Source organism: Budorcas taxicolor, chromosome 16 (assembly GCF_023091745.1).
Source record: "Budorcas taxicolor isolate Tak-1 chromosome 16, Takin1.1, whole genome shotgun sequence".
In the NCBI taxonomy this organism is placed as follows: Eukaryota; Metazoa; Chordata; class Mammalia; order Artiodactyla; family Bovidae; genus Budorcas; species Budorcas taxicolor.
In genome coordinates, this window is record NC_068925.1 from 60,583,808 (window position 1) to 60,608,292 (window position 24,485).

The window sequence follows — 24,485 nt, forward strand, 5'->3', positions numbered from 1 at the left end:
TCATGATGATGTTATTTAAGGGTTTCATTTTATTTAAATATCTTTAAGATAATGGAAAAGCCTGTGAAAAGTAGGTGAGCCTAGAAAAGCTCTTATCTTGGGAGAAAAGATGGAAATGATAAAGACTGAGAGGCAAAAGACAAGAAGTTGAAAAATATAAATTTGACTGTACACATGTTCTGATGTACTTTACAGTTATTTTTACCTATTTGTGAGAAAAAATAAAATGAAAATGATATTAGTTTTTTGTAATCTCATAGTTAATATTTGCATTCAGATAATTGTTTTTTCTTTTTACTTTTGCAAACAAATAATTGTTTTTCTACCTCAGAGAGCACATTGGCAGTAAAAAAAGAAAGTGTAACTTTTATCCAATACCAAGTATATGCAGAAACATATTCACTAATAGCTTAATTAAATATTAAGTGATTTTGTATGTTTATTTTTAATTTAGAAATTAGAAAGTTTTTAGAAATTTTTTGTGGGTTGCATATGCAGGTTAAAGAATGCTTAATATCTGGGGAAATTAATTGATACTTTTAGATGGGCTTGAATTGAATTATTCAATTTCTACTTAGGATATAGTCTCCAGTACATGAAAATTTGCCATCCAACACACTTTCAGAAACAAATTAGATTTAGATAAGAGGAATGTTCTATTTCTGTTGATTGTATTGAAGAAAAAGTGCTAAACATTTCATTTTACTGCTTTATAGTCTTATATTGTAGTTGTTTGCTCCCTCTTACTCATTTGTGGTCATTGGTTTTTTGATGAAAAGAAAGGTTTTTTGCTTCTCACGTAAGTCAGCAGAGTTGTCAGGACCTCGTTGACTGAATCAGGTTGTTGATTTAGCAGTGAGTGACTGATGGGATCCCTTAGCGAGGCCTGTGATATCCCCTTGATGGTTTTCACTGTAAGCTCAGTGATTTGTGGTTCAAACAGGTCACAATTCAGAAAAGCTGCATATTTAGGTCTGTGTTCTATTCCATTTGATACTGTGGAGAGAGGTAGAGCTATTAACATTTTTTTAAGGCTGCCAAAGTCTTGGCAAGTTTTATTTTTTAATTCAGTCTGTCTTCTTCTTCTGCTCCCCTAGAGAATGAGATAATGACACAGTATTGGCTGTAGAGCCAATTGTGAAAAACCCAGAAACTGATCTCTCAATAGTGGTGAACTATTTACTCTTTTTGTTTCCTTTCTCCTCTAAGAATCACATTCTTTTAAAAGCTCTAATTCTTTCCCCGCAGCAGCCTGCCCCTAAAGGAAAGCAATGAGATTCAATTCAAAAACAGGCAGGCGTGGGGGTAGATTAATATAGGAAGAGGTGCAAAATATAGCAAGAAGGATGAGTAGCACATATTGTTTGAGATTAATTCTTAGTCTAGTTCATTTTTCTACCAGTAACAGGAACATGAGGTATAAAAAAGATCTTGAATTTTAATCATTTCTACAACAACATGGTTATGTTTTAAGAGCCAGGCTACTATTTTTTTACACTTCTCTTAAATTTGCACAGTGCTTGACTGTTTAAGAAGACTTGAATATAGACCTTTTTTTTTTTTCCTTCCAAGGATGAGTATACAAATGAATTATTTTGAGTGTTTTCTGTTTTTCTGAAAACCGTGGATGTGAGTGGTCTTATTGGGATTGAAGAACAAGCCATGATTGACTACCATTTGTCACCTTACCGTGGCATCATTTATACCATTCCATTCGGTTACCCAGGCCGTATAGTTCCTGTCTCTTTAGGAGTGCCTGGTCCAATATGGCAGTTATGGGACTTAGTTCTTCTAATGCATATGTGATAAGTGAAGGAAAATGAAATGATCTGTTCTGCCTGCTGCTTCATGGCATGTGTGATCAGGTACGATTAGTAAACTGTGTACTAATGATGTGGAAGGGAGAAGCAAGGTGGACCCATCATAGGAGTTGTTTCCCAAACTAAAATTAGTTCTTCTACAAAGAAAAGTGTTGCCTTGATCAAGAAAGTTGTCAGTCATGCCTTCAGGGCACTTATTATCAAACAACTGTGATGGAGCAGAGTTAGAATCACCCCCTGCTTAGGCCCTGATGCTGCTGAGACTGAGGAGACAGCAAAGAGCCTGTTTGCAGACGGTGTTGTTGTTTCGTCACTCAGTCGTGTCTGACTCTCTTGTGACCCCATGGACTGTAGCCCACCAGGCTTCTCTGTCTGTGGGATTTCCCAGGCAAGAATGCTGGAGTAGGTTGCCATTTCCTTCTCCAGGGGATTTTCCTGACTCAGGGATCGAACTCGGGTCTCCTGCATTCGCTGCCAGATTCGTTACCACTCAGCCACCAGGGAAGCCCTTGAAACCCAGAGGAAGTAATCCACCAGAATCCTTTATTGTGTCTTACTTGTCCTCTCTTTTTAAAAAGGTGACAGTGAGCATAGGGGATTTCCTGACTAGACACAAGTGATCGAGTAGCATGAAAATTAAGCCTTCCTCATTGAGAAGGAAAATAAAATAGTTAGCTTAGGTTAAAAGACAATGTAAATTCATTTCGACAGATAGTTATGACCTTATAGGGAAATTATGGTAAGACTTGTATTTTCCTAAAGGTAAACATTTATGGCCTAATTTTTTATTTTAAACATATTTTATCAAAAGTATCTTTATTATTCACTAAGGGGAGTGTGACCATACTTAAATCTACTGGGGCCATTGATCCATATGCCTTGTAACGCAACTTGCCAGGTTAAAGATTCATAGTATGTCAGGACAAAGCAGAATTCACAGACAGTCATTTTAGTGTTTGGATGGTCATCAATCTAAGAACATTCTTGTTTGTTTCTTCTGGAAACAGGAGATCTTCTGACATTTTGACAGAATATGGAGGGTGGAAAGGTAGCAGGGGGATAAAATAAAATTAGGTTTTGTTTTAGTGTCCTGTTAGATTGTGTGTTTCCTGTCCATCCTTTAAGAGTGAAGCAGAGTCACAAAGTGTATTGATGGCGGTAATGGATGGCAGCTTCACTAGGTCTCCAGCAGACAGCATTAACACATTTGTAAAATAATTTGGTCATTTAGCTCTAATATCTAGTGGGCTGCTACTGAGCAGCTGCTACAGTTAGTGGCATTATTAAAAATTATCTCCACATGACAGCTGTAACATTTTTTCTGTTGTAGCAGAAACTGCCTGTAGAAGATAGCCAAGCACACACCACATTTTTAAAAGTTTTATGGCAGGGCAAGGATTTTATTATTTATCAGAAAAATAAAGAACTGCCTTTAAGAAATACAGCATGTTCAGTTCAGTTGCTCAGTCATGTCCAACTCTTTGCAACCCCATGAACCACGGCACACCAGTCCACCCTGTATATCACCAGTTCCTGGCATTTACCCAAACTCATGTCCATTGAGTCAGTGATGCCATCCAACCATCTCATCCTCTATCGTCCCTTTCTCCTCCCGCCTAAAATCTTTCCCAGCATCAGGGTCTTTTCAAAAGAGTCAGCTCTTCACATCAGGTGGCCAGAGTATTGGAGTTTCAGCTTCAACATCATTCTTTCCAATGAACACCCAGGACTGATCTCCTTTAGAATAAACTGCTTGGATCTCCTTGCAATCCAAGGAACTCTCAAGAGTCTTCTCCAACACCACAGTTCAAAAGCATCAATTCTTGGGCGCTCAGCTTTCTTTATAGTCCAACTCTCACATCCATACATGACCACTGGAAAAACCATAGCCTTGACTAGATGGACCTTTGTTGACAAAGTAATATATCTGCTTTTTCACGTGGTATCTAGGTTGGTCATAACTTTCCTTCCAAGGAGTAGGCATCTCTTAATTTCATGGCTGCAATCACCATCTGCAGTGATTTTGGAGCCCCCCAAAATAAACTCAGCCACTGTTTCCACTGTTTCCCCATCTATTTCCCACATGCCATGATCTTCGTTTTCTGAATGTTGAGCTTTAAGCCAACTTTTTCCCTCTCCTCTTTTACTTTCATCAAGAAGCTCTTTAGTCCTTCTTCACTTTCTGCCATAAGGGTGGTGTCATCTGCATATCTGAAGTTATTGATATTTCTCCCAGCAATGTTGATTCCAGCTTGTGCTTCCTCCAGCCCAGCGTTTCTCATGATGTACTCTGCATATAAATTAAATAAGCAGGGTGACAGTATACAGCCTTGTCATACTCCTTTTCTTGTTTGGAACCAGTCTCTTGTTCCATGTCCAGTTCTAACTGTTGCTTCCTGACCTGCATACAGGTTTCTTAAGAAGCAGGTCAGGTGGTCTGGTATTCCCATCTCTTCAAGAATTTTCTACAGTTTATTGTGATCCACTCAGTCAAAGGCCTTGGCATAGTCAATAAAGCAGAAATAGATGTTTTTCTGGAACTCTCTTGCCTTTTCCATGATCCAGTGGATGTTGGCAATTTGATCTCTGGTTCCTCTGCCTTTTCTAAAACCAGCCTGAACATCAGGAAGTTCACGGTTCATGTATTGCTGAAGCCTGGCTTGGAGAATTTTGAGCATTACTTTACTAGCATGTGAGATGAGTGCAATTGTGTGCTAGTTTGAGCATTCTTTGGCATTGCCTTTCTTTGGGATTGGAATGAAAACTGACCTTTTCCAGCATGTTAGTTGACCTATTAATATAAATGATATTTAAACTTGAACTTCTAATAAAACTGTTCTGAACACTTCGGTGAAGCAGAAAATAGCCCTTTGTCATTTTAGGGAAATTGACATGTTCTTATGGTAGGCTGCAGTCCATGGGGTCTCGAAGAGTCGGACACAACCGAGCGACTTCACTTTTACTTTTCACTTTCATGCATTGGAGAAGGAAATGGCAACCCACTCCAGTGTTCTTCCCTGGAGAATCCCAGGGACGGGGGAACCTGGTGGGCTGCTGTCTATGGGGTCACACTGAGTCGGACACGACTGAAGCGACGCAGCAGCAGCAGCAGCAGCAGCAGCGAGAATACTAATCTTACTATAGCAGTTCAGACCTGTGCAGTTTACAGCTACTTGCTAGAAATGTGTTTCTCTTTTAATGTATTTTAATTGTCCCTCTGATAGGTAGATTTCCCAAAACTATGTGTGGTTTTTTTTAATGGTTGGTACTAAGAATTAATGAAAAACTATTGAGAGTGAATGAAACATTAGGGTTGTTTTGACTGGAAGTTTCTCATTATAGAATCCTCTGTAAAGCTTGTTTTGGTTGGCCAAAACTTTAAATAGGTTTAAAGTTTTACCAGTTGCATTTAATTTAGAATATTAGAATCTTTAAAAACATTGTAGTTAGTAAATGGATGTAAGTTAGAAACAACTCAGATGAACTTCTGAGGAGCTGTGATAGACAAAAATGAAATTTCTCAAACAGCTTTTTATCTTACACTCTCCATATTTGGATTATAGACTTGTTCTTTTCCGTTCTCCTCTATGCCTCTTTCTGCTTCCTATCAGATCCCTTATTTACTCTCCTCTTAAGTCTTTCTGAGATGCTCCCAAAGCCTAGAAGAGACAAGATGCGTACTCTGTAAGAGAAAAATTATTTTGTGGATGTTTATAGATAAGCCTAATGGAATTTCCAGCTCTAGCATATCATTTTGGTTCCTCTTTTTCATCAAATGATTAGGCTCTTTTGCTCCCTTCTCTGGTACGAGGAAGTTACAAGGAAGGATTACACATACAAGAGAAGTTTTTTAGTTGTTGTTGTTTCTTTGTCAAGCAGTTACTAAATTTATATTAGCATTTGAAGAGGCCCAGAGTTTGACTTCTAGGTTTATAGGTAGACAAAATATAATGGTATTTTCAATGCTGTTTTGAAATGATGTGGATATAATGGATTGCAGTGAATCCTTCAAATTAAATTCAAGCTTAAAAGCTTCCCTTTTGGATTTTCTGTATGCCTTTTTTTGAAAAATCTGTGTTTTAAACTTTCCTGCTGAAACAAAAGCAGAATTACGGTTATATAACCTGTCTTATATCAGTAACCTCAGATATGCAGATGACACCACCCTTATGGCAGAAAGTGAAGAGGAACTAAAAAGCCTCTTGATGAAAGTGAAAGAGGAGAGCAAAAAAGTTGGCTTAAAGCTCAACATTCAGAAAATGAAGATCATGGCATCCGGTCCCATCACTTCATGGGAAATAGATGGGGAAACAGTGGAAACAGTGTCAGACTTTATATTTTTGGGCTCCAAAATCACTGCAGATGGTGACTGCAGCTATGAAAAGACACTTACTCCTTGGAAGAAAAGTTATGACCAACCTAGATAGCATACTCAAAAGCAGAGACATTACCTTGCTGACTAAGGTCCGTCTAGTCAAGGCTATGGTTTTTCCAGTAGTCATGTATGGATGTGAGAGTTGGACTGTGAAGAAGGCTGAGCGCCGAAGAAGTGATGCTTTTGAACTGTGGTGTTGGAGAAGACTCTTGAGAGTCCCTTGGACTGCAAGGAGATCCAACCAGTCCATTCTGAAGGAGATCAACCCTGGGATTTCTTTGGAAGTAATGATTCTAAGGCTGAAACTCCAGTACTTTGGCCACCTCATGCAAAGAGTTGACTCATTGGAAAAGACTCTGATGCTGGGAGGGACTGGGGGCAGGAGGAGAAGGGGATGACAGAGGATGAGATGGCTGGATGGCATCACAGACTCGATGGACATGAGTCTGAGTGAACTCTGGGAGTTGGTGATGCACAGGGAGGCCTGGCGTGCTGTGATTCATGGGGTCGCAAAGAGTCGGACACGACTGAGCGACTGAACTGAACTGAACTGAACTGAACTGAACCTGTCTTATATGAGTATTTATAAATGTGTATTTGTATTAATTGCTGTTTATTCTCTCAGCTCTTTTGTGCTGTTCTTTCCCCATAAACCGCTGGAGAGTTACCAGCGTTGTTGATTTCTGTTTCAAAATTTGACTCACATAGTCCCTTTCTTTCTTTTTCCACCGTCACCAGTCTATGACCCTAATCATCCCACGCCCCGGCCATTACATTAATCTCTTACTCATTGTATAAGAACTCTGGTCTTTTCCCTACTTCATCTTACAAACTATTGCCAAATTTTCTTAGAAACTTTCGTTGCCTTCCTATTATGTAAGTGGTGGTTTTTTAAGTATGGTCTGTGGGACCCTAGAACCTGAGGGTCCCCTTGATCTGCGAGGTTAAAATTATTTTTATTTGTTTCTTTTTACCGTGTTGACATTTACTCTGATACAAAAGGAGTTATAAGCAAAACTGTTCATGCAGTTGTAGGAATCAAGGCTGTGGCACCCAGCTATGCCAGCAGTCATACAGTCTTCTCTGCCACACATAGTAGGGGGGAAAAAAAGCCAGTTTTCCTTAAGGATATCCTTGAGAACTCAGTGAAAATCTTTAATTTTATTATATATTAACCTTTGGAGTTTATGTCTTTTTAACATTCTGTATGATGAGAGGGGAAGTACACTTAAGTTGCATTCTGAAGTATGACAGTTATCACCGGGGAAAGCATTAATGGAAAGTGATCTGGGACCTAGCCTTACCATTTGTTTTTCATGGAACACCACTTTTACTTGAAAGAACAACTGAAAGACATGACCTGCACTTACCTGAAAATGCTATTAAAGTATTTTTTCCCTTTTCCAACTGTTTATCTGTGTGTTTAGATTTTCACTTATACTTAAACCAAAACAACGTAAAGCATAAGATTAAATATCACAACAAATATAAGAACCCAGGTGTATTCTATATTCAATTTTGAAGGAGATTTGCAAAACTTCAGATGTTGTCACTCCTCTCACTAATTATTTTGTTTTGTTTTGGGAAATAGTTGCATTTCATCAAAAATGTGTTATTTATGTTAACACACAGTAGGTTTGTTCTTGTTGTTAAATGAATAAATATTTTTAAAAGTTCTTAGTTTTAATTTCTCGTGTGGTAAATATTGATAGATATAGCCCACATAAACAAACAAACAAAAAAAATTCTTTGAAGTCCTCAGTTTTCAAAGTGTAAAGGAATCATGAGATCAAAGATTTTGGAAATTATTAGTCTACATGATAATATCCAGTCTCAAGTACTTTCCAATGGAGTTCATTGTGTAACTGCTGATTCTTTTTAATGTTTCTAAAATTATTCAACTTTTGTAATAAGGGTAGCATCCAGTATCGTTGGTATCCTTACAGGAATTGGACAGTACAAATCTAAAGTTTTCTTCCAGTTTTGCTATTAAGATTCTTATTTGTAATTCTAAAGTTGTTACCCTACTCACTAGTGAATTTTAGATACTAAATGCAATTGAAAGTCAGAAATTAGAAGAGAGCTAGAGAAAAAGAGGGTGGGAGTGAGGGAAAGTGGGAGGGAGGGAGGGATTGATAGACTTGGTAAAGTGAAATAAGGCAACATTCTGAGTTTGTCCTGAGTTTAATATAGTCTCAGTAAACAGGCTTTACAAGTATACTCTTAAACCTTCATTTAGCTATGGAAATGAGGACACAGTAGAATGAATAAATTAAATTCATAGGTTTTCAGAAATATTTAGATTGTTACTTACAATGCCCTTTAAACCTTAACCCAGAAATGCTAAAAAGAACAAAAAATTCCACTTATTCTGACTTCTTGTTTTCTTCCTTTTAATGCAGTCTTATAAAGTGATCAAAATGTGGACCACAGATAGTAGGAAAAAATGTGAAACTACAAAATGTATGACATGGCTAATCAACCTCCTAATTTAGACAGACAGAAAAACTAAAATGTAGAAGTACTGCTTCCTGTTTCATTCTACCTTTAAGAGTGGAGAGGAGTAACTCAGGGTCCCCAACATGCTTTATGAGACATTGTCTTGTTTCACAATAGCATGAAGAAACTGGGAGCGAAGCTCAAGTTGGAGAAGGGGAGAGCTTTAAGGGAGACTGTAAGATAATTACTCAGGTTGACACAGGCAAGATAATTCAGGTTTTCTTAAATTCAGTGCTGGTGGCAGATTTATATTTTGTCAGGAACCCTGGCTTTTCTGCTATAATACAGTTTTCCATATTCTAGTTTTTATGGACAGAGCCTATCAATATCTTCTTGCTTAGTTTGGATCATAAGATTCAGATTAAATTGCAGGGGGCAGTTTAGGTCATCCATGGCCAACTTACATAAGAAGGTTAGTCATTTGAATGAAAACTTGTCTAGGCCACAAAACCACCACATTTCTACATAAAGTAGGTGCATCCCTCTCTGTTTAAGTGATCTTGGTATTTGACTCTAAAAATAGGTCTGCATTGTGGTAAAAATGTAACCCATTTGTTTATCCAAATTGTGTGAAGAAAATCAGCTTTGACATGGCTTTTAAGTTCAGGCAAGAATCTTTTATCTGCCAAGAGTTACTGAATTAATTCCTTTAAAGCTTTTTGTGATAATTTTAGGAAAATTTGAAGTATAAACAAAACTTTAAATGCTTGAAATGAAAGAGTTGAAGGGAGGAGAGAGTTGGTGTGGAATGGAGAAGCTACTGGTACTGGTGTGTGAAGTTCACAGGAGATGGAAGCAGAAAAACAAGGGGAAAATGAAAGACAGTGAACTTCTAAAAATTAGTAAACATGTCAAGCCAAGCCCTGGCAACATTATTGGTTCTTGGATCTTGAGTTACTTTGGAGGGTGGTTGATGAGCTCCCCAAACATGCCAAGCAACAAGTTTAGATAGACTTTTAGAGAGCAATGAAGTTAGCCAGAAGGAGCACCGATGCCAATGTTGGACACATATGGGGTTGTAAGAAGAGAGGCATACAAAGCACCTAATGCCCTGAACACTGACCTGTTTACTTTCTACCTATGGTTATGCATATTTGAGTGATTATAGCGTAAAACATCTAGGAAATCATTTGAATTTCCTTGAAGTCGGTCAGTACCAGGAATACCTATCATCCTGTGATTAAAAAGACTAAAAGTCTATGGAAAGTAATAGTAATGAAGACTCTCACCTAATAGATAAAATGCACTTATTTGTTATTGATATTTATGACTCCCCTGCACTAATGGGCATTTGTTTTTTAGTTTCTTCAGTTTGAAGTGCTCCTCTAATGTAATAACTTTACATAGTAATAAGTAATGTATTTTAAATGTAATAACTTTACATAGTAATAAGTAATGTATTTTAAATGTTTCCTACACTGTATTTCTGAGAGGAATTAGCCCTTCATAGCTAAAGAACTTTTGATATATCTTGAAACATCATAAAAACCTTACTCAATGGATCTAGTATGCACTTAAAGTTAAGATATGTTTCAAGTTTTTCAATAGCCCAAATGACCAAACAGTTCATATTAAAAAAATTTTGAAGTGATTTTTTTGGATCTCACCCCTAAAGCAAAGGCAAAAAATAAAAAATTAAAAAAATATATACAAACAAGACTATATCAAAATAAAAAGCTTCTGCACAGCAAAGGAAACCATCAATAAGATGAAATGGCAACCTACTGAACTGGAGAAAATATTTATAAATCATGTATCTGATGAGTTAATATCCAAAATATATGAAGAACTCATACAACTGAGTAAAAAACAAACGAAAAATACCCACAGCAGTCTGATTGAAAAATGGGCAGAGGATCTGAACAGAAATTTTCCAAAGAAACTTATAGATGGATAACACATATGTAATGTATTCAGCTTCCCTGATCATCAGAAAAATGCAAATCAAAATCAACAGTGAGATATCCCTCACACCAAATAAGAATGGGTATTTTTTAAAAGACAAGAAATAACAAATGATGACAAAGATGTAGAGAAAACAGAACCCTTGTGCCCTGTTGGTAGGAATGTAAACTGGTGCAGTCACTATGGAAAACAGTTTAGCAGTTCCTCAAAAAATTAAAAATAGGACTACCATGCTGCTGCTGCTGCTGCTGCTGCTAAGTCGCTTCAGTTGTGTGCGACCCCATAGACAGCAGCCCACCAGGCTCCTCTGTCCCTGGGATTCTCCAGGCAAGAACACTGGAGTGGGTTGCCATTTCTGTCTCCAGTGCATGAGAGTGAAAAGTGAAAGTGAAGTCGCTCAGTCATGTCTGACTCTTCGCGACCCCATGGACTGCAGCCTACCAGGCTCCTCCATCCGTGGGATTTCCCAGGCAAGAGTACTGGAGTGGGTTGCCATTTCCTTTTCCATACAGCCCAACAATTTTGCTTTTGGATATTTATCCAAAGAACATGAAAACACTAATTGGAAAAGCTATATGCATCCTTGTGTTCATTGTGTCATTATTTACAATAGTCATAAATGGAAACAACCCAAGTGCCCATTGATGGATGAATTGCAAACTACTGTGCCATTGAAAAAAAAAGAAATCTCATCATTTATGACAACATAGATAGACCTTGAAGGTATTATGCTAAATGTAATAAGTCAGAGAAAAACAAATACCGTGTGATGTCACTTATATGTGAAATCTAAAATCTAAAATAAAGAAAACAAAACTCACAAGTACAGAGAACAGCGTCATGATCTCCAAGAGGATGGTGGGTGAGATGGGTGAAGGGGGTCAAAGGATACAAACTTCCACTTATAATAAGCCATGCGAATGTCATCTGCAGCGTGGCGATTACGGTATTGTAGTGAATATTTGAAAGTTGCCAGGAGAGTAAATCAAAAAGTTCTCATCAAAAGAAAAAAAATTTCTAAAACTTATTATGGTGATGGATGGTCATCATTCTGCAGTATATACAAATAATTGACTCATTATGTTATACACTTGAAAATAATATAGTGTTACATATCAGTCATATCTCAATAAAAGAAAAAGAAAAAAGTAACATAGGAGATGAGACTTCTAGAAGAGTTGAAACATTTAACTTAGGTGTTATGTTGCATGCCTCCGCCTTTAAGAAACATGAGGGTAATATGTTTAGATCAATCTGTTTTTAAGATCTTACTGGCCTCTAGTGGTAATATGATGCTATAGTTTAACCAGTTCTAAAATCTTACAACTGACCAAAAATAAAGCCATTTTGAAGATGTAGGCTGCCAATAACTTCACTCTCTCAATTCAAGCTCAGCAGTACTCTTGAGTGTACATGCGGCAAGCAGCATCTTCTTCCAAAAGAGCTCTATCCTTTATTCTTGTCTCTGAGTCACCCCCACCTCTTTCTTTTGAATGATAGCTGGTTTTGCCCTGAAATGATCTCCCATTATTTTAGTGCATATACACTGGTGATTACTGTGCCAAACTTGTGCTAACAATTCTTCCCAAAGTGTTTCAGCCCTCTTTTTTTGCAGACTATAGGGCAAAATCTTCCCTCTGTCAAAAACTGTTTATATTTTCTTCAGAGGAATTTTAAGTTTATGTTTAGACCACCTTCCTTGATTTTGAAGCATCTTCCATTTGAAACGTGAATTTACGAAGCATGGTAGTGATCTGTCCCTTTTGTTTTGTGTCTGTCACACAGATGTGAAAGGGCCACCTACCCACCGTCTGTCTTGTGGCCAGTCACCCTACACCGACACGACCACATGGGAGCGGAAGTACTGCATCCTCACAGACAGCCAGCTGGTGTTGCTCAACAAGGAGAAGGAGGTGAGGTTGGATGTTACTGAGAAAAGCTGCTTCCCTTTTCTGACCACATTCCTAAAATAATCTAGTTTTAAATTTGCATCCTGATGAGTTACACTTATGAAAATGGAGGCTTTATGAATGGAGACTCGTAAGTGGTTCCAAAGCGCTGCCAGTGTCGTCTTGATGAATACGTGATTGTCACGAAGCGGTGACTTCAACAAGACCGGGCTGGATATTCACTACAGGATGGTGAAAGAGATATTGAGTTGAGTAATTTGGAGTGAGAATGAGTTGGATTGTGTAGACCTGGCCCTGAAATTATATCAATCTACGGCGGAGCCTGGTGGGCTGCTGTCTGTGGGGTCGCACAGAGTCGGAGACGACTGAAGCGACTGAGCAGCAGCAGCAAGCAGCTATTAGAAGGGCTTCCCTGGTGGCTCAGATGGTAAAGAATCCACCTGCGGGAAACCTGGGTTCAATCCCTGAGTTGGGAAGATCCCCTGGAGGAGAGCATGGCAACCCATTCCATTCTTGCCTGGAGAATCCCCGTGGACAGAGGAGCCTGATGGGCTACAGTCCACAGGGTCACCCAGAGTCAGACATGACTGAGCAACTAAGCCCAGCACAGCTATTAGAAATTATATCAATCTCGCTTCTTACAAGTAGCTAATGGCGCAGTCAGCAAATTAATTGAAAGAAGTTTAATGAAGGGAGTATACAGAGGTATGGCAGCAAAAGGGACCCACCAGAGGGTGATAAAGTATACACTAAAGCAGTTATCACCCTGGACCTTCAGGGCAAGGGAAAGGAGCAGTTTTTCTGGAACCCAGAGAACTGTAGTTGCACAAGAGGGCCAATAGCAGTAGCTATGGCTGTACAGAAAAAAACACAATTTCTACCAAAACAGAAATGGCCAGCAGGGAGGAAACACTAGAGAACAAACACGCCTGCTCTCTTTTCCTGCTTTCTGATTTCTTGCCAGTTACCTACTGGCCAAACCTAACTTAAAGCCAAAGGAAAAGATTGCTTTTGATGTGTTCCAGAAATCTGTTTCGTAAAGCACAGCAAGGGAGAGAAGGGCAAAGAATAGATCTGGAGAGACAGAATGTACTAAGTACAGACACTGAGTTCTAGGTAAATTTTCTGTGCTTCTAAGTAAAAAAACCCTTGAACTTATGTATATACCATTATTACTTTACTCCTCAAACTGTTACAGTGTACAAATTCTTCCACATCCAATAATTCGTTTGCCTCTTGGTGATTTATCAGATGGTTGACTTGGTAGGGCCAGAAAACCATCTTGCTCCCAACCTCCACAGCATAAAAAAATGATGAGTATGATCTTGACCAAGAAGAGGGATAATGGGGAGGAAAAGAGAAGAAGGGATCTCATTCAGTGAAGGAGAAAGATTAATTGCCAAAAACATATGTAAATAATTAGAAAGCCGTTAAGTAGAATATTAGTTCCATAAGTCATCCCTCCAGAAAAGTGAATTCAGTTGAAGCAAAGCACAAAAAATACATTTCTTAATTCTTACTTGTGGATTCCTATACCCTTTTCTCTTCTCTCTCTCCTCCTTCTCTGTACTTTTCTTTCTCATCTCTTCTACTCAGCATTCTTTAACATCGTAAAGGCAAGGTCATACCAATAAAGCAATTTCGATTTTCATCTTTTCATAGGTGGTACTTACTTGCAAGGGCCTGGCTAATGTGCCCTCTATGGACTTAGTTATTCTTTTTCTCTAGTCATTGGAAAATGTCCCTTACTTTTGTTACCATTTCCCTACCTGTGACCCTTTTCCAGTATTGTCATATAATGAAATTTGATTTTATTAAAATAATTCAATAAAGGTCAGCCCTTTCTGGAATAAGATAGTACATGTTGTTTTGTTTCTATTAAGTAGCTACATAATAAAAATTGGTAGGGTATATATTAGTATAGAATATTTCTAATTATCCAATCTGAATAAACAGATAATTCAGAATGCCCATTTAAACCAATCTACTCAGTCAGCAGTCTTTTATCAGCGCTATTAGTATGGAGTTATATGAACGTATCATTTACCATCTTTTTGCCCTTATCTACTTCAATTTAGTAATGTAAGGAACCAAGTAGCCTAAAGATACATAGCACAAGGTCAGGAGCGTGCCTTAGAGAAAACCATAATGTAACCCATGGATTAAATATTACTGATCAATTGAGTAATCCAGGCTTGGACCCCCGTTAGTCCCACAAAATAACTGTCCATGAGGAATGATGATATCTAAAATGATTTGTTACATACTTTATCCCTTTAAAAAAAAATTTGCTTATTTTTGATTGAAGGATAACTGTGCTACCGTATTGTATTGGTTTCTGCCAGACATCAGCATGCTAGCCATCGAGAGTAGCCCTAGACATCCGGGGCACCCTTGTCTTCCACTCTCCATGTGACTGTGTAAACCCCCTTTCTGTCTCTGCCTTCCCCTCATCCTTTCCCGCCTCTTGAAACCCTTTCACTACGCCCTCTGCAACTCAGAGTCCGTCATCAGTCGCATCAGCTCTTTCTTTTACCGCTTCTCTGAAGGAGTTCCTTGATTCTAGATCTCCCGAGAACTTGTAGCTTTCTGAGGACACTGCCTTGTGTGAGGCCCTGTCAAGTGAACGCTGTTTTCCCCTCAGGGCCTTCCTACCAGGCTGCCTGTGGTAGGCATCCTTCTCCTTTCATGGCTGCTTCCTGTCTTTCCACCCTCTTTTCCCCTATAAAGTCCAAACTCGGAGTCTTATGTTATAGTCATCTAGCCCCACCCCACACCGTCATTTCTCCTCATTTCTTACTGATTTTAGCTGCTGACTCATCATCATTATCTCCAGCACTACTGCTGCCTTCACCTGTGAGGATTCCAGTGTCTGCAGAGATGATCCCTTCAACACACTGGCTCTAAGTTTCCCAAACTCCTCTCCTCCAAGAATCTTTTCGCCTCGTTGCTACAGCTTCTTCACGTTCTCAACTGTGCGTGTCTTACTATTTGACCATCCCTGCAGTCTTTCTAGCTCATCCTCTTTGCCAACAGTTTTTCAGTCCTTTCGGGACTTACGGGTCATTGATCTTGTCACTTTTCTGTCCCTCATACCTCTATTACCCTCTCTTCCCTCTTCATCCAGCTTGAATTCCATGATCACTTACTTTAAGCTTTGCATACTATTTCCTTGCTGCCCCCACCCCCTTTTGCATCATCTCTTATTCACTTGGCAGTGTGATAGGTCAGTTAAATCCTGCTGCTCATCTATCCTGCTCTGCTTCCACACAGCATAATGTGTCTGGAGAGAATCACTCCACTTCACTGATAGTCTTTAACTAATGGCTGCAAACCTCATGTGAGCCTCTAATGCTCCTTGGCAATCACAAAACATTTCCTAGTCTAATTACCGTCCAGCTCTCCTGGACTCGTCCTTCTCAATCTGTGCGTGGTAAGGGACCAATTTTTTCCCTACCTTGTCATGAATAAAAAAACACAATAATATGAATTGTGAAGCAAAATGAAGTTTTAAAAAGACAAAAGTCTAAGTCCAAATTTTTTATTAGATTTAACAAAAAAAATGAAATTGCAGTCCAATAATAGTCATAATAAGAAAAGAAGAAATAGAATTACAAAAATTGTACACGTTTATAGAGTGTGCTATAAAATGAGATAAATCTACTGGTAACACAAAGCACACTTCTTCTTAATTTCTATGTTAAATTGTTTAAACGAACAACTTGTACAACAAAACAGAACAGTATAGGACCTTGGACTATACTTTGAGTAGCACAATCCAGAATGATTTCTGAGATGATTTTTTTACATTTCCTCATATATTCTGACTCCTCTATGTTTCTCTACCCTCACTTATAGCTGTTATTTTGCTGCTTATTTCATTAAGAAAATTCAGGCACTCAAGAGAGAACTCTGTTACTATGTCTACACATCCACCAGCAACTATTTCCTTATACATTGATTTCCCTCTTTTCACTGTGGTTGGATTACCCAGGGTCCAGCTGTCAGCCCCTCCCTGTGCCCATTCTTGCCTATTCAAGAATATTTCACTGGCAGTTCTCCCTTATTTCTTTTACATCTTCAACTCTTTGCTCTCTGCTAGATTGCTGCCATCAGCACGCTATTATTTCTCCCATTGTAAAAGAAAAAAATAAGGCTGCATTAATCTCACTTCTGTCTCCATTTACCATCCCTTTCTCTGCTCCTCTTCATGCAAAAATTTAAAAACTTCTAGCCACTTTGTTTCTAATTCTTCTCTTCCCATTTTCTCTTAAACCTACTTATTATACACTCTGACCTTTGCGGCTTTGTGAAAATTACGCTTGTTTAGCTCACTCGTGACCTCCACATTGCTAAATTCAGTGGTCACTTCTCACTTCTTGTCTTACCTCATCTTTAAGTTAGTGGCATTTAATGCAGTTGATCACGCATTCCTTCTCTTAGCACCACTTTCTTCACATTGCTTTCCATGACACTCTGCTCTCTTAGTTTGCTCCCTGTCTCTCTGGCAGTTCCTTCTGGGTCATCTTTGGAGATTTCTCTCCTGCTCTCCCGATCTCAACAAGAGAGTGCTACGGAGTTCAGTCCGTGAACTTCACTTCTTTAGGAATCTCATCCAATCTTATAACTTCAAATAGCCCTCTAAAGCTGATGATCTTAATTGTATGTCTTAAGCCAACACAACTCTTTTCTTGACTCATATATCAACCTGCCCATTATACACCTTTACTTGGATATGACTTTGTCCCTGTTTTAAGCACATCAGGCATGTTCCTACCTTGAGACCTTAGCCCTGAATTTTCTCTCACATATTTGCATGACTCACTTTCTCACCTCCTCCAGCTCTTTGCTTGTATATCACTTGCTCGATATGGCTACTCTGACCAAATTACTTAAAATTGCAATCCCTCCCTGTATCTCCATTCAGAAATTCTGATCTAATTACATGAATCTTATTTTTTTTCCCTGTGGTATTTGCCACCTTCTAAAATACTATATAATTTATCATGCTTATTGTCTCTTTTATATAAGCTTTTGAAAACGTTCGTTGCACAGTCGTGTCCTGCTTTTTGTGACCCCATGGACTGTAGCCTGCCAGGCTCCTCTGTCCCTGGGATTCTCCAGGCAAGAACACTGGAGTGGGTTGCCCTTTCCTAAGTCAGGGATTTTGTCTGTTTTGTTCAATATGGCACCCCTCAGTGCTTAGAACAGTTCCTGACACATACGTAAATTCTCAACAAATATTTGTTGAATGAATTTTGAAAAAGCCAGATTATAAACTTTTAATTCCTGAATATCCATTTTCAAAAATTTAAGTTTGAAAGAAGCCGAACCTTCTGTCTTTTCTTTTTTATGTGATAAGCCTTCTCTCAACAATAGGTGTAATAACATTTTTTTTTCTAAGACTGGGTAATAAAAGTGGAAAAAAATCCGTAAGATGCTTTTCTGTTGTTGAATGTGAAATTCCATCTTTATTTATTGAGCACCTATTATGTGTGCAGTATTGTGGTTGCAAAAATGCAGTATTGTTAGGAACACATTCAGATAAATTAAAAGTTAAAACCTGTTTGAAACTAGGAACAGAGGTGGTGGCTGCACACCGTCATGAATATACTAAATGTTACTGAATTACTCACTTTACGGTGGTTAATTTTATGGTACATGAATTTTACCTCAATGCAATTTTTTAAGAGGATTATAATATTACCACAAGGGAAAGATTAACTAAGATATTGCCCTGGATACTATATGGTTTAAAGTGGAGAATAGCAAAAAAAAAGGATTTACGGAGAAGTTTACAACTGAGTCGTGTGTTTAGGGACAAACAGAAGCTGACTTGGAGGAAAAGATGGGAAGGATATTCCATGTACATATAAAGATGCAAAGTCAAGAAACATTTCACATCTCTTTGGCAAACCGCAAAATGTTCAGAATTCTTGGAATATAATTTGCAAGGCAAGAGGTGAAGAATAAAGTTCTTTAAAGGCCATGCTAAGGAATTTAGACTTTATTCTGGAAATGATTTGGATCATGGAAAGGTATTTAACAGGGCAATGACATCACATTTGCTTCTTAGAAAAGGAACTCTGTTGATCATGTTGAAAATTGAGTGAAAGGGATTGGAAGGAAATAGATGAGTTATGTTACTGCAATACACCAGGTAGGGGGTGCCAAGTTTACAGAAACAGTTTAATGTCTTAAGACAGGTGTGATCTACCATTATTAAGTAGGAAAAACTGGATTAAGTCTCTAGGATAAGAAAATGTTAAGGCATACTTATACCTGCTACTTGAATTTTATTTAATATTCTGTTAATTTCATGGTAGGAAAAGATTAGAAATCTTTTTTTTTTTAAATTGGAAGAACCTGAATACACTGTCACTCTTTTATATTCCACCCACACGATCATGAGGAATATAACTGTTATCCTTGGAGTTTTGTGTTTAACAATTCACAATTCCTTGAAACAAGGAGTTTAAGGAATTTCCTGCCAAAATTATCCTAAAAAGCTGTTTTAAACCTTAATCAACTAACTAATCATGGGGGTGTTTATCGCTGTGTTAATAAGATCAAGAAAGAGGGTTCTGCAAGGGTTTAAACTGAATCCTTAGCCAGACGCTGTTGGAATGTGGGAGGATTCTGTTGGTCTGATATCACTCATGTATTCAGTGTGTGGGGTCTCTTAATGCTCTCTGTTAACTCTGCACGTTTACTGTGCTCAGTGGAAACAGGATGGGGAGGGATGTCCATGGGAAGCATGCTGAATGCACGAAGCTCCCAGCTTGGGAAGGCAGCAGCAGGATAGACCTGGGCAGAACGCTGAGAGAGAAGTCTGCCAGGAATATCACCTTGAGAAATGATTCACTGATTCGGTAAATTGCTTCATGCAAATTGTGCCAAACAAACATTGCTTATGTGTTATGAAATACACTTCCCTGCCTGGATGCCAGGATAGGCCCCAGCTGGCTTGGCACCAGCATGGTTCAAAGAAGACATAGGAGGCCATTTGAATTCCATTTTGCTTGCAAGAGATAAGACCAAGTAAAGTAAACCAGAGATTAAGGAGCTGAGGGAAAAGGTAGAGAAGACAATCATGACCCCACCCCCAGCCCCCGGAGTGCAACCAGCACAAAAGTACAAAAGAAAGCTGAATTTCTGAGTTTCTTTCTTTTGGCAGTAACAAGCCAGTAAGAATGGCTCCTTTTTCCTTCATTCAAACTCTGCTTTCTGTATCTGGAATTTTAAAAGCTGGGATGCTAAAAGGCTTCAAAGTAGTAATAATGCAATTTCAAAATATTTTAAAAATATTTTTCTTCCTTTCAGAAAGCAGTATTTACACTCAGATATATTGATGAAAATAGCAGTTAAACTTTGTGCAAATAACTAAAATCAAGTGTTATTTATCTTGGAGTAAACTACCCATGGCATATTTCATTCAGAGCTGCTTTTAAGTTATTCAACAGATACATAATGTACCCCTGTATGTGAATTTACTGTTCAGAGTTACAGAGAATAAGACACAATTCTTTCCTTTCTCTCCAGTACCAAATTTAGTTGTGGGAATAGGATAAATAATTTTAAAATGGCATTTGATAAATAGCACAAGTAAACTGGATAGAATAAAAGAAAGAAATCTGTTTATTCTAAAGGACTATAGTCTGTTGTCATTAAGATGCTGTTGGCAATGGCCAATTACCAAAGGAAGCTTAAGAAAGGAAGGGGGTCAGAGTTATGTGTTATGAATATTAATCTGTGGGATGTATTGGAAGAGGGAAAGATAGGAAGGAGACAGACCAATTAAGAGACCACTATTCCTCTGATCTAAAATCTTGAATGGTTTCCCAGTGCTTCCTGAATTATTCATGGCCTGGTATTAAAGCCCTCCCATGTGGTTATAATATATTTTGGTATTCTCTCCCACTTCTCCACCTTAAGAGGCTCTAGTTAAATTGACTAACTCCAAGTTCCAAAAGTAAAAAAAATAGTATATTTACCAACTTCTTGGCTGATGTTATATTTTTTCGTTTGCCTAAAATGGCCCCCATATCTACCTATCAAATATTCATTTATTCATTTGTGAGTTGTAACTATTTTAAGGTTTGAGAATCTACTGGTAAGTAAAGCTGTTAACTTATGCAGAATCAGTTGCACAGATGAATAATTATGATCCCATTTATAAGTATAGTGGCAGAGAAAGATCTGTTACTGGAGAAATCTCAGGAGATATACCCTAACCTGCCCTTAGGGGATTGATAGAAGGGAAGGTTCCTGAAGAGGCAATGCCTGTTCTAGGTCTCAGGGTGGATCAGAGTTGACCTGGCAGGTATGGAATAGAGAAGAAACACAGAAAAAAATCTTTCAGACTAACAACAAACTCAGCAAAGGCACTGAACTACAACATAGGGAATATGTTAGGGAAACGCAAGCAAGTTGGTGTTCCTAGAATGTAAAGTGCGAAGCTGGATACCCAAACAGTGGCCAGATTGTGGAAAACCTGGTATACTATATCAGGAACCTTGTACTTACTCTGTAAGATAGTAGTTTTAAGATACTTTTAGCAGAACAACCCTTTCATTGTAGAAAAGCTTACATAGAAGCCCTGTACAGCAGGTAAACTCCAGATTAGAGTGTGATTGAAGCAGAGATGTGAAGAACTGACTCATTTGAAAAGACCCTGATGCTGGGAAAGATTGAGGGCAGGAGGAGCAGGGGATGACAGAGGATAAGATGGTTGGATGGCATCACCAACTCAGTGGACACGAGTCTGAGTAAACTCCGGGAGTTGGTGATGGACAGGGAGACGTGGCGTGCTGCAGTCCGTGGGGTCGCAAAGAGTCGGACTCGACTGAGTGACTGAACTGAACTGAAGCAGAGAGGTGCCCTCCTTGTCACATCCACATAAGAGCGAGCATACCATCTCTTCTTTGAAAATCACTGCAAAGGAGAGCAACTGAAGGCCGTTAAGGCTCAGAATGACATGGTTCCAATTGCATTTTTGAAATACTCTGTTAACCCACATACAGAATAGATTTAAGGGGCAGAATATCACCAACAAAGAGACCATACTAGTAGTTTGGAGAAGAGAATCGGAGGCTTTTGGCACCAGCTATGATGGAGTAACTGGTACAAAACTAGCCCTCCCATTGCAGACAACACAAGACTGGACCAAGAAATACACATAGCAGCTATTTTTCAAACATTGGACAATAGGCAGCCAAAGACAGTGGTGGTCACCACTCTCCTTGAAGAAGAAGAAATGTCAGAAGATGCACAATATAAGCCAAAAAAGGTTGAAAGAAAGATAAAAATTTCTCTCATGTCATAGAACCTGAAAGATACACAATTTTTAGAGTAATTCGGTATACAAGTAAATGTGAACCAGTAAGCTAAATTAGGACAATTGGAATGTAAAAAATTGTTTTTTTAAAGCTGTCTTTTTTAAAACTAATTTTCTTTGGCTGTATGGCTGACATTTGTAAAACTTTTGCTTAGTTCATTTGAAGATACTTGAAATATTATACCTCTAACTTTTAAGAAGCAGGTCAATATCTTTAAAAGGATAATTTATGTAAGAAGCAAATCAATGGTGTTGTAAAAGGAAATGATTCTTAAGAAACACATTTAGAATAAAAGTAAACACTATTCTCCCTTATATTGAGTCAGAAATAAAATGCCCTAAACTTAAGAGTGATGCTGTGAATAAAATCATTCATCATATTTTAAGTTTCAACTGTGAAAAAAAAAGTCTGCATTGAAACTTTGAGAATTTAATTGTGAGTGACATTTAGGCCCAAATAAGATGCTTGATATATTTTATTTATTCTCTTCTTAGATATGATACAGATAAAGTATGTGATAATGGAAACCATGTCTTTTTTTTTCCTGGTTATGACCTTTATGAATTTCCACAGAAGGGATTGTAGGTCATTCCCTCCTAAAATATAAAAAATAGCTCCTTTTTTCTCTGTGGCTTAGGTCTTCATTAATAGGCATTTGGGGGGAACTATTGCAAAAATAGTTATGTTTATTCAGGTTCATCTGTTTGTTCAAAAATCCAAACTACTTTCCCCCCGCCCCCCCCAAATTTACCTCTATTCTGTCCTAAGGCAGGTAGAGGATACATTTTTACCTTCCCTACTAGGAGGGGGTTATTTAACCTCTGGGCGCTACTCTTTTAATTATTTAAGTAGATATCATTTCCATCCTGAAAGGGTCAGATGACTTAGATTACTGTTCGTAAAGTTTTCTATTACAGAGCTTTTGGAAGAGTTAATGTCTTTACTGATGCTATTATTTGATATCCCATTATGTTTTAGAATTTTACTTTCCTTAATTCCACTAGCAGTAACTGTAGTTATAGCAGTGAAGAAACGGGGAATTTTTAGTCTTATGAAGTGTGAAAATTTTCAGTCCTTATGAAGACATGAGAATTTTGCTCTTCAGACTCTCAGTAATGCAGAGAAAACCTCCTTTGGTATCGTCCCCTTGACCCAGTCATAGGACTTGAATTACTGAGGCAAACCAGGAAGCAGATACACTTAAGCTTGTATCTGTCCCAGTTTTGCTGGATCAGTTGATGTGCCCATAGTAATCACCTGGAGAAATAAATTATTCCTCATCTGTAGAAAGGGGATAATAATAATAGCTCCCTCATTATGGCGCACGTGTAAATCCTTACCTTTGTGCATGGTAGGAACCTAATGCTAGTCATTACTGAAATTTGTTTAAAAATGTCTATATTGGAGCCATAAGAATTAGAGACTATGATTAATTGTTGCCGAATTGGTTGCCTGCACCCACACCGGGGCCCCAATCTAGGCTGAGGGGTCTTGGTCGAGGAGGTTCTTTTTTCCACTCAGATTCACACAACCAATAGTAGCGAACCTGGTGCTGAGAATAGAATGGCGCATAGTTTATTCAGTGACCAAAGAAATAGAGACTTGTGAGAATTTAGTTCGCAAATCAGCTTCTCAGCCTCATTCAGGTGAAGACACCATTTATATAGAAGGGCTGAGGTAAAAAGGACAGAATTTCATAGAGAAGGAGGATATTCATGAGCTATCTGAGGACAAGGGTGTAGTTTGTACATGGGACTGAGGGGCACCCCTTTTCAGTCCTTATGTGGACTTTTCCAGTTGTCACGGCAATTGCCAGCTGTCATGGCGCTCGTGGGTGTGTCATTTAGCATGCCAATATGTTAACAGTGAGCCTATAATGAAGATCAAAGTCCACTGGAGATCAGGTCTTCCGCCATCTTGGGCCTACTTGGCCCTAGCCAGTTCTTGTTTTTTCTCTCTGTAACTTCCTCTTTTTGTGATTGAGCCTGAAACTCAGATAAGGGCAGTTAGTGCCCGTTTGAGTGAGGGGCAGGGGCATGATTCTGAGGCCTTGGTACCATAATTCCTGACATAGTTTGCCAAACTATTTAAGATGTTATGAACACTATTCTTAATTCCGATAGAGGTTACTAATAAAATCTCATTGTGAAAAGTTTTACCCTTCTCCCAAAGTAAGATGATTTGGTCTTTTGCAATTACCAAAACTGGGGGAAGAAAAAGGAACTTAGAGCCATCTCATTAATTCACAGTGATTACCAGTGTGTAAATTATAAAATAGTTAATGGCATCAGGCATCGTTTATACCATTTTTAGTTCTCATTCCACGTGTACAATCAGAAAAAAAAATTATGCCAGAAAAAAATATTTTTCAGGATTTCAAAAACTAGTCTCACTTGTGGAAGAATATATGCCATTTTATGCATGTATCTGTATGTTTTGACTGAAAACATGTATAGATAGTATTTTATTAACTATCTCTAAGTGCCTACTTCTAAAATTGGAGAAAATTTGGGTGATTTTACAACTTTTATCTAACAAAACCTTCTTTTACAAGAATTTTGGACCAAAATCTTTCTGGCTGGTTGTATTTCCATTACCTTACTGAATGGTGGACAGAATTGGAACTTGTGCACAGGTT

At 38.2% G+C, this 24,485-nt stretch overlaps 1 protein-coding gene across 1 annotated transcript in view; it reads left to right on the forward strand.

The window, feature by feature from the left end:
* Positions 1–24,485, forward strand: part of RASAL2 (RAS protein activator like 2) — a 385,749-nt gene that overhangs the window by 184,997 nt on the left and 176,267 nt on the right. The window contains exon 2 of the mRNA XM_052653719.1: positions 12,385–12,512. Within this exon, the coding sequence (XP_052509679.1) occupies positions 12,385–12,512 (128 nt within the window). The remainder of the gene's footprint in view (positions 1–12,384; positions 12,513–24,485) is intronic.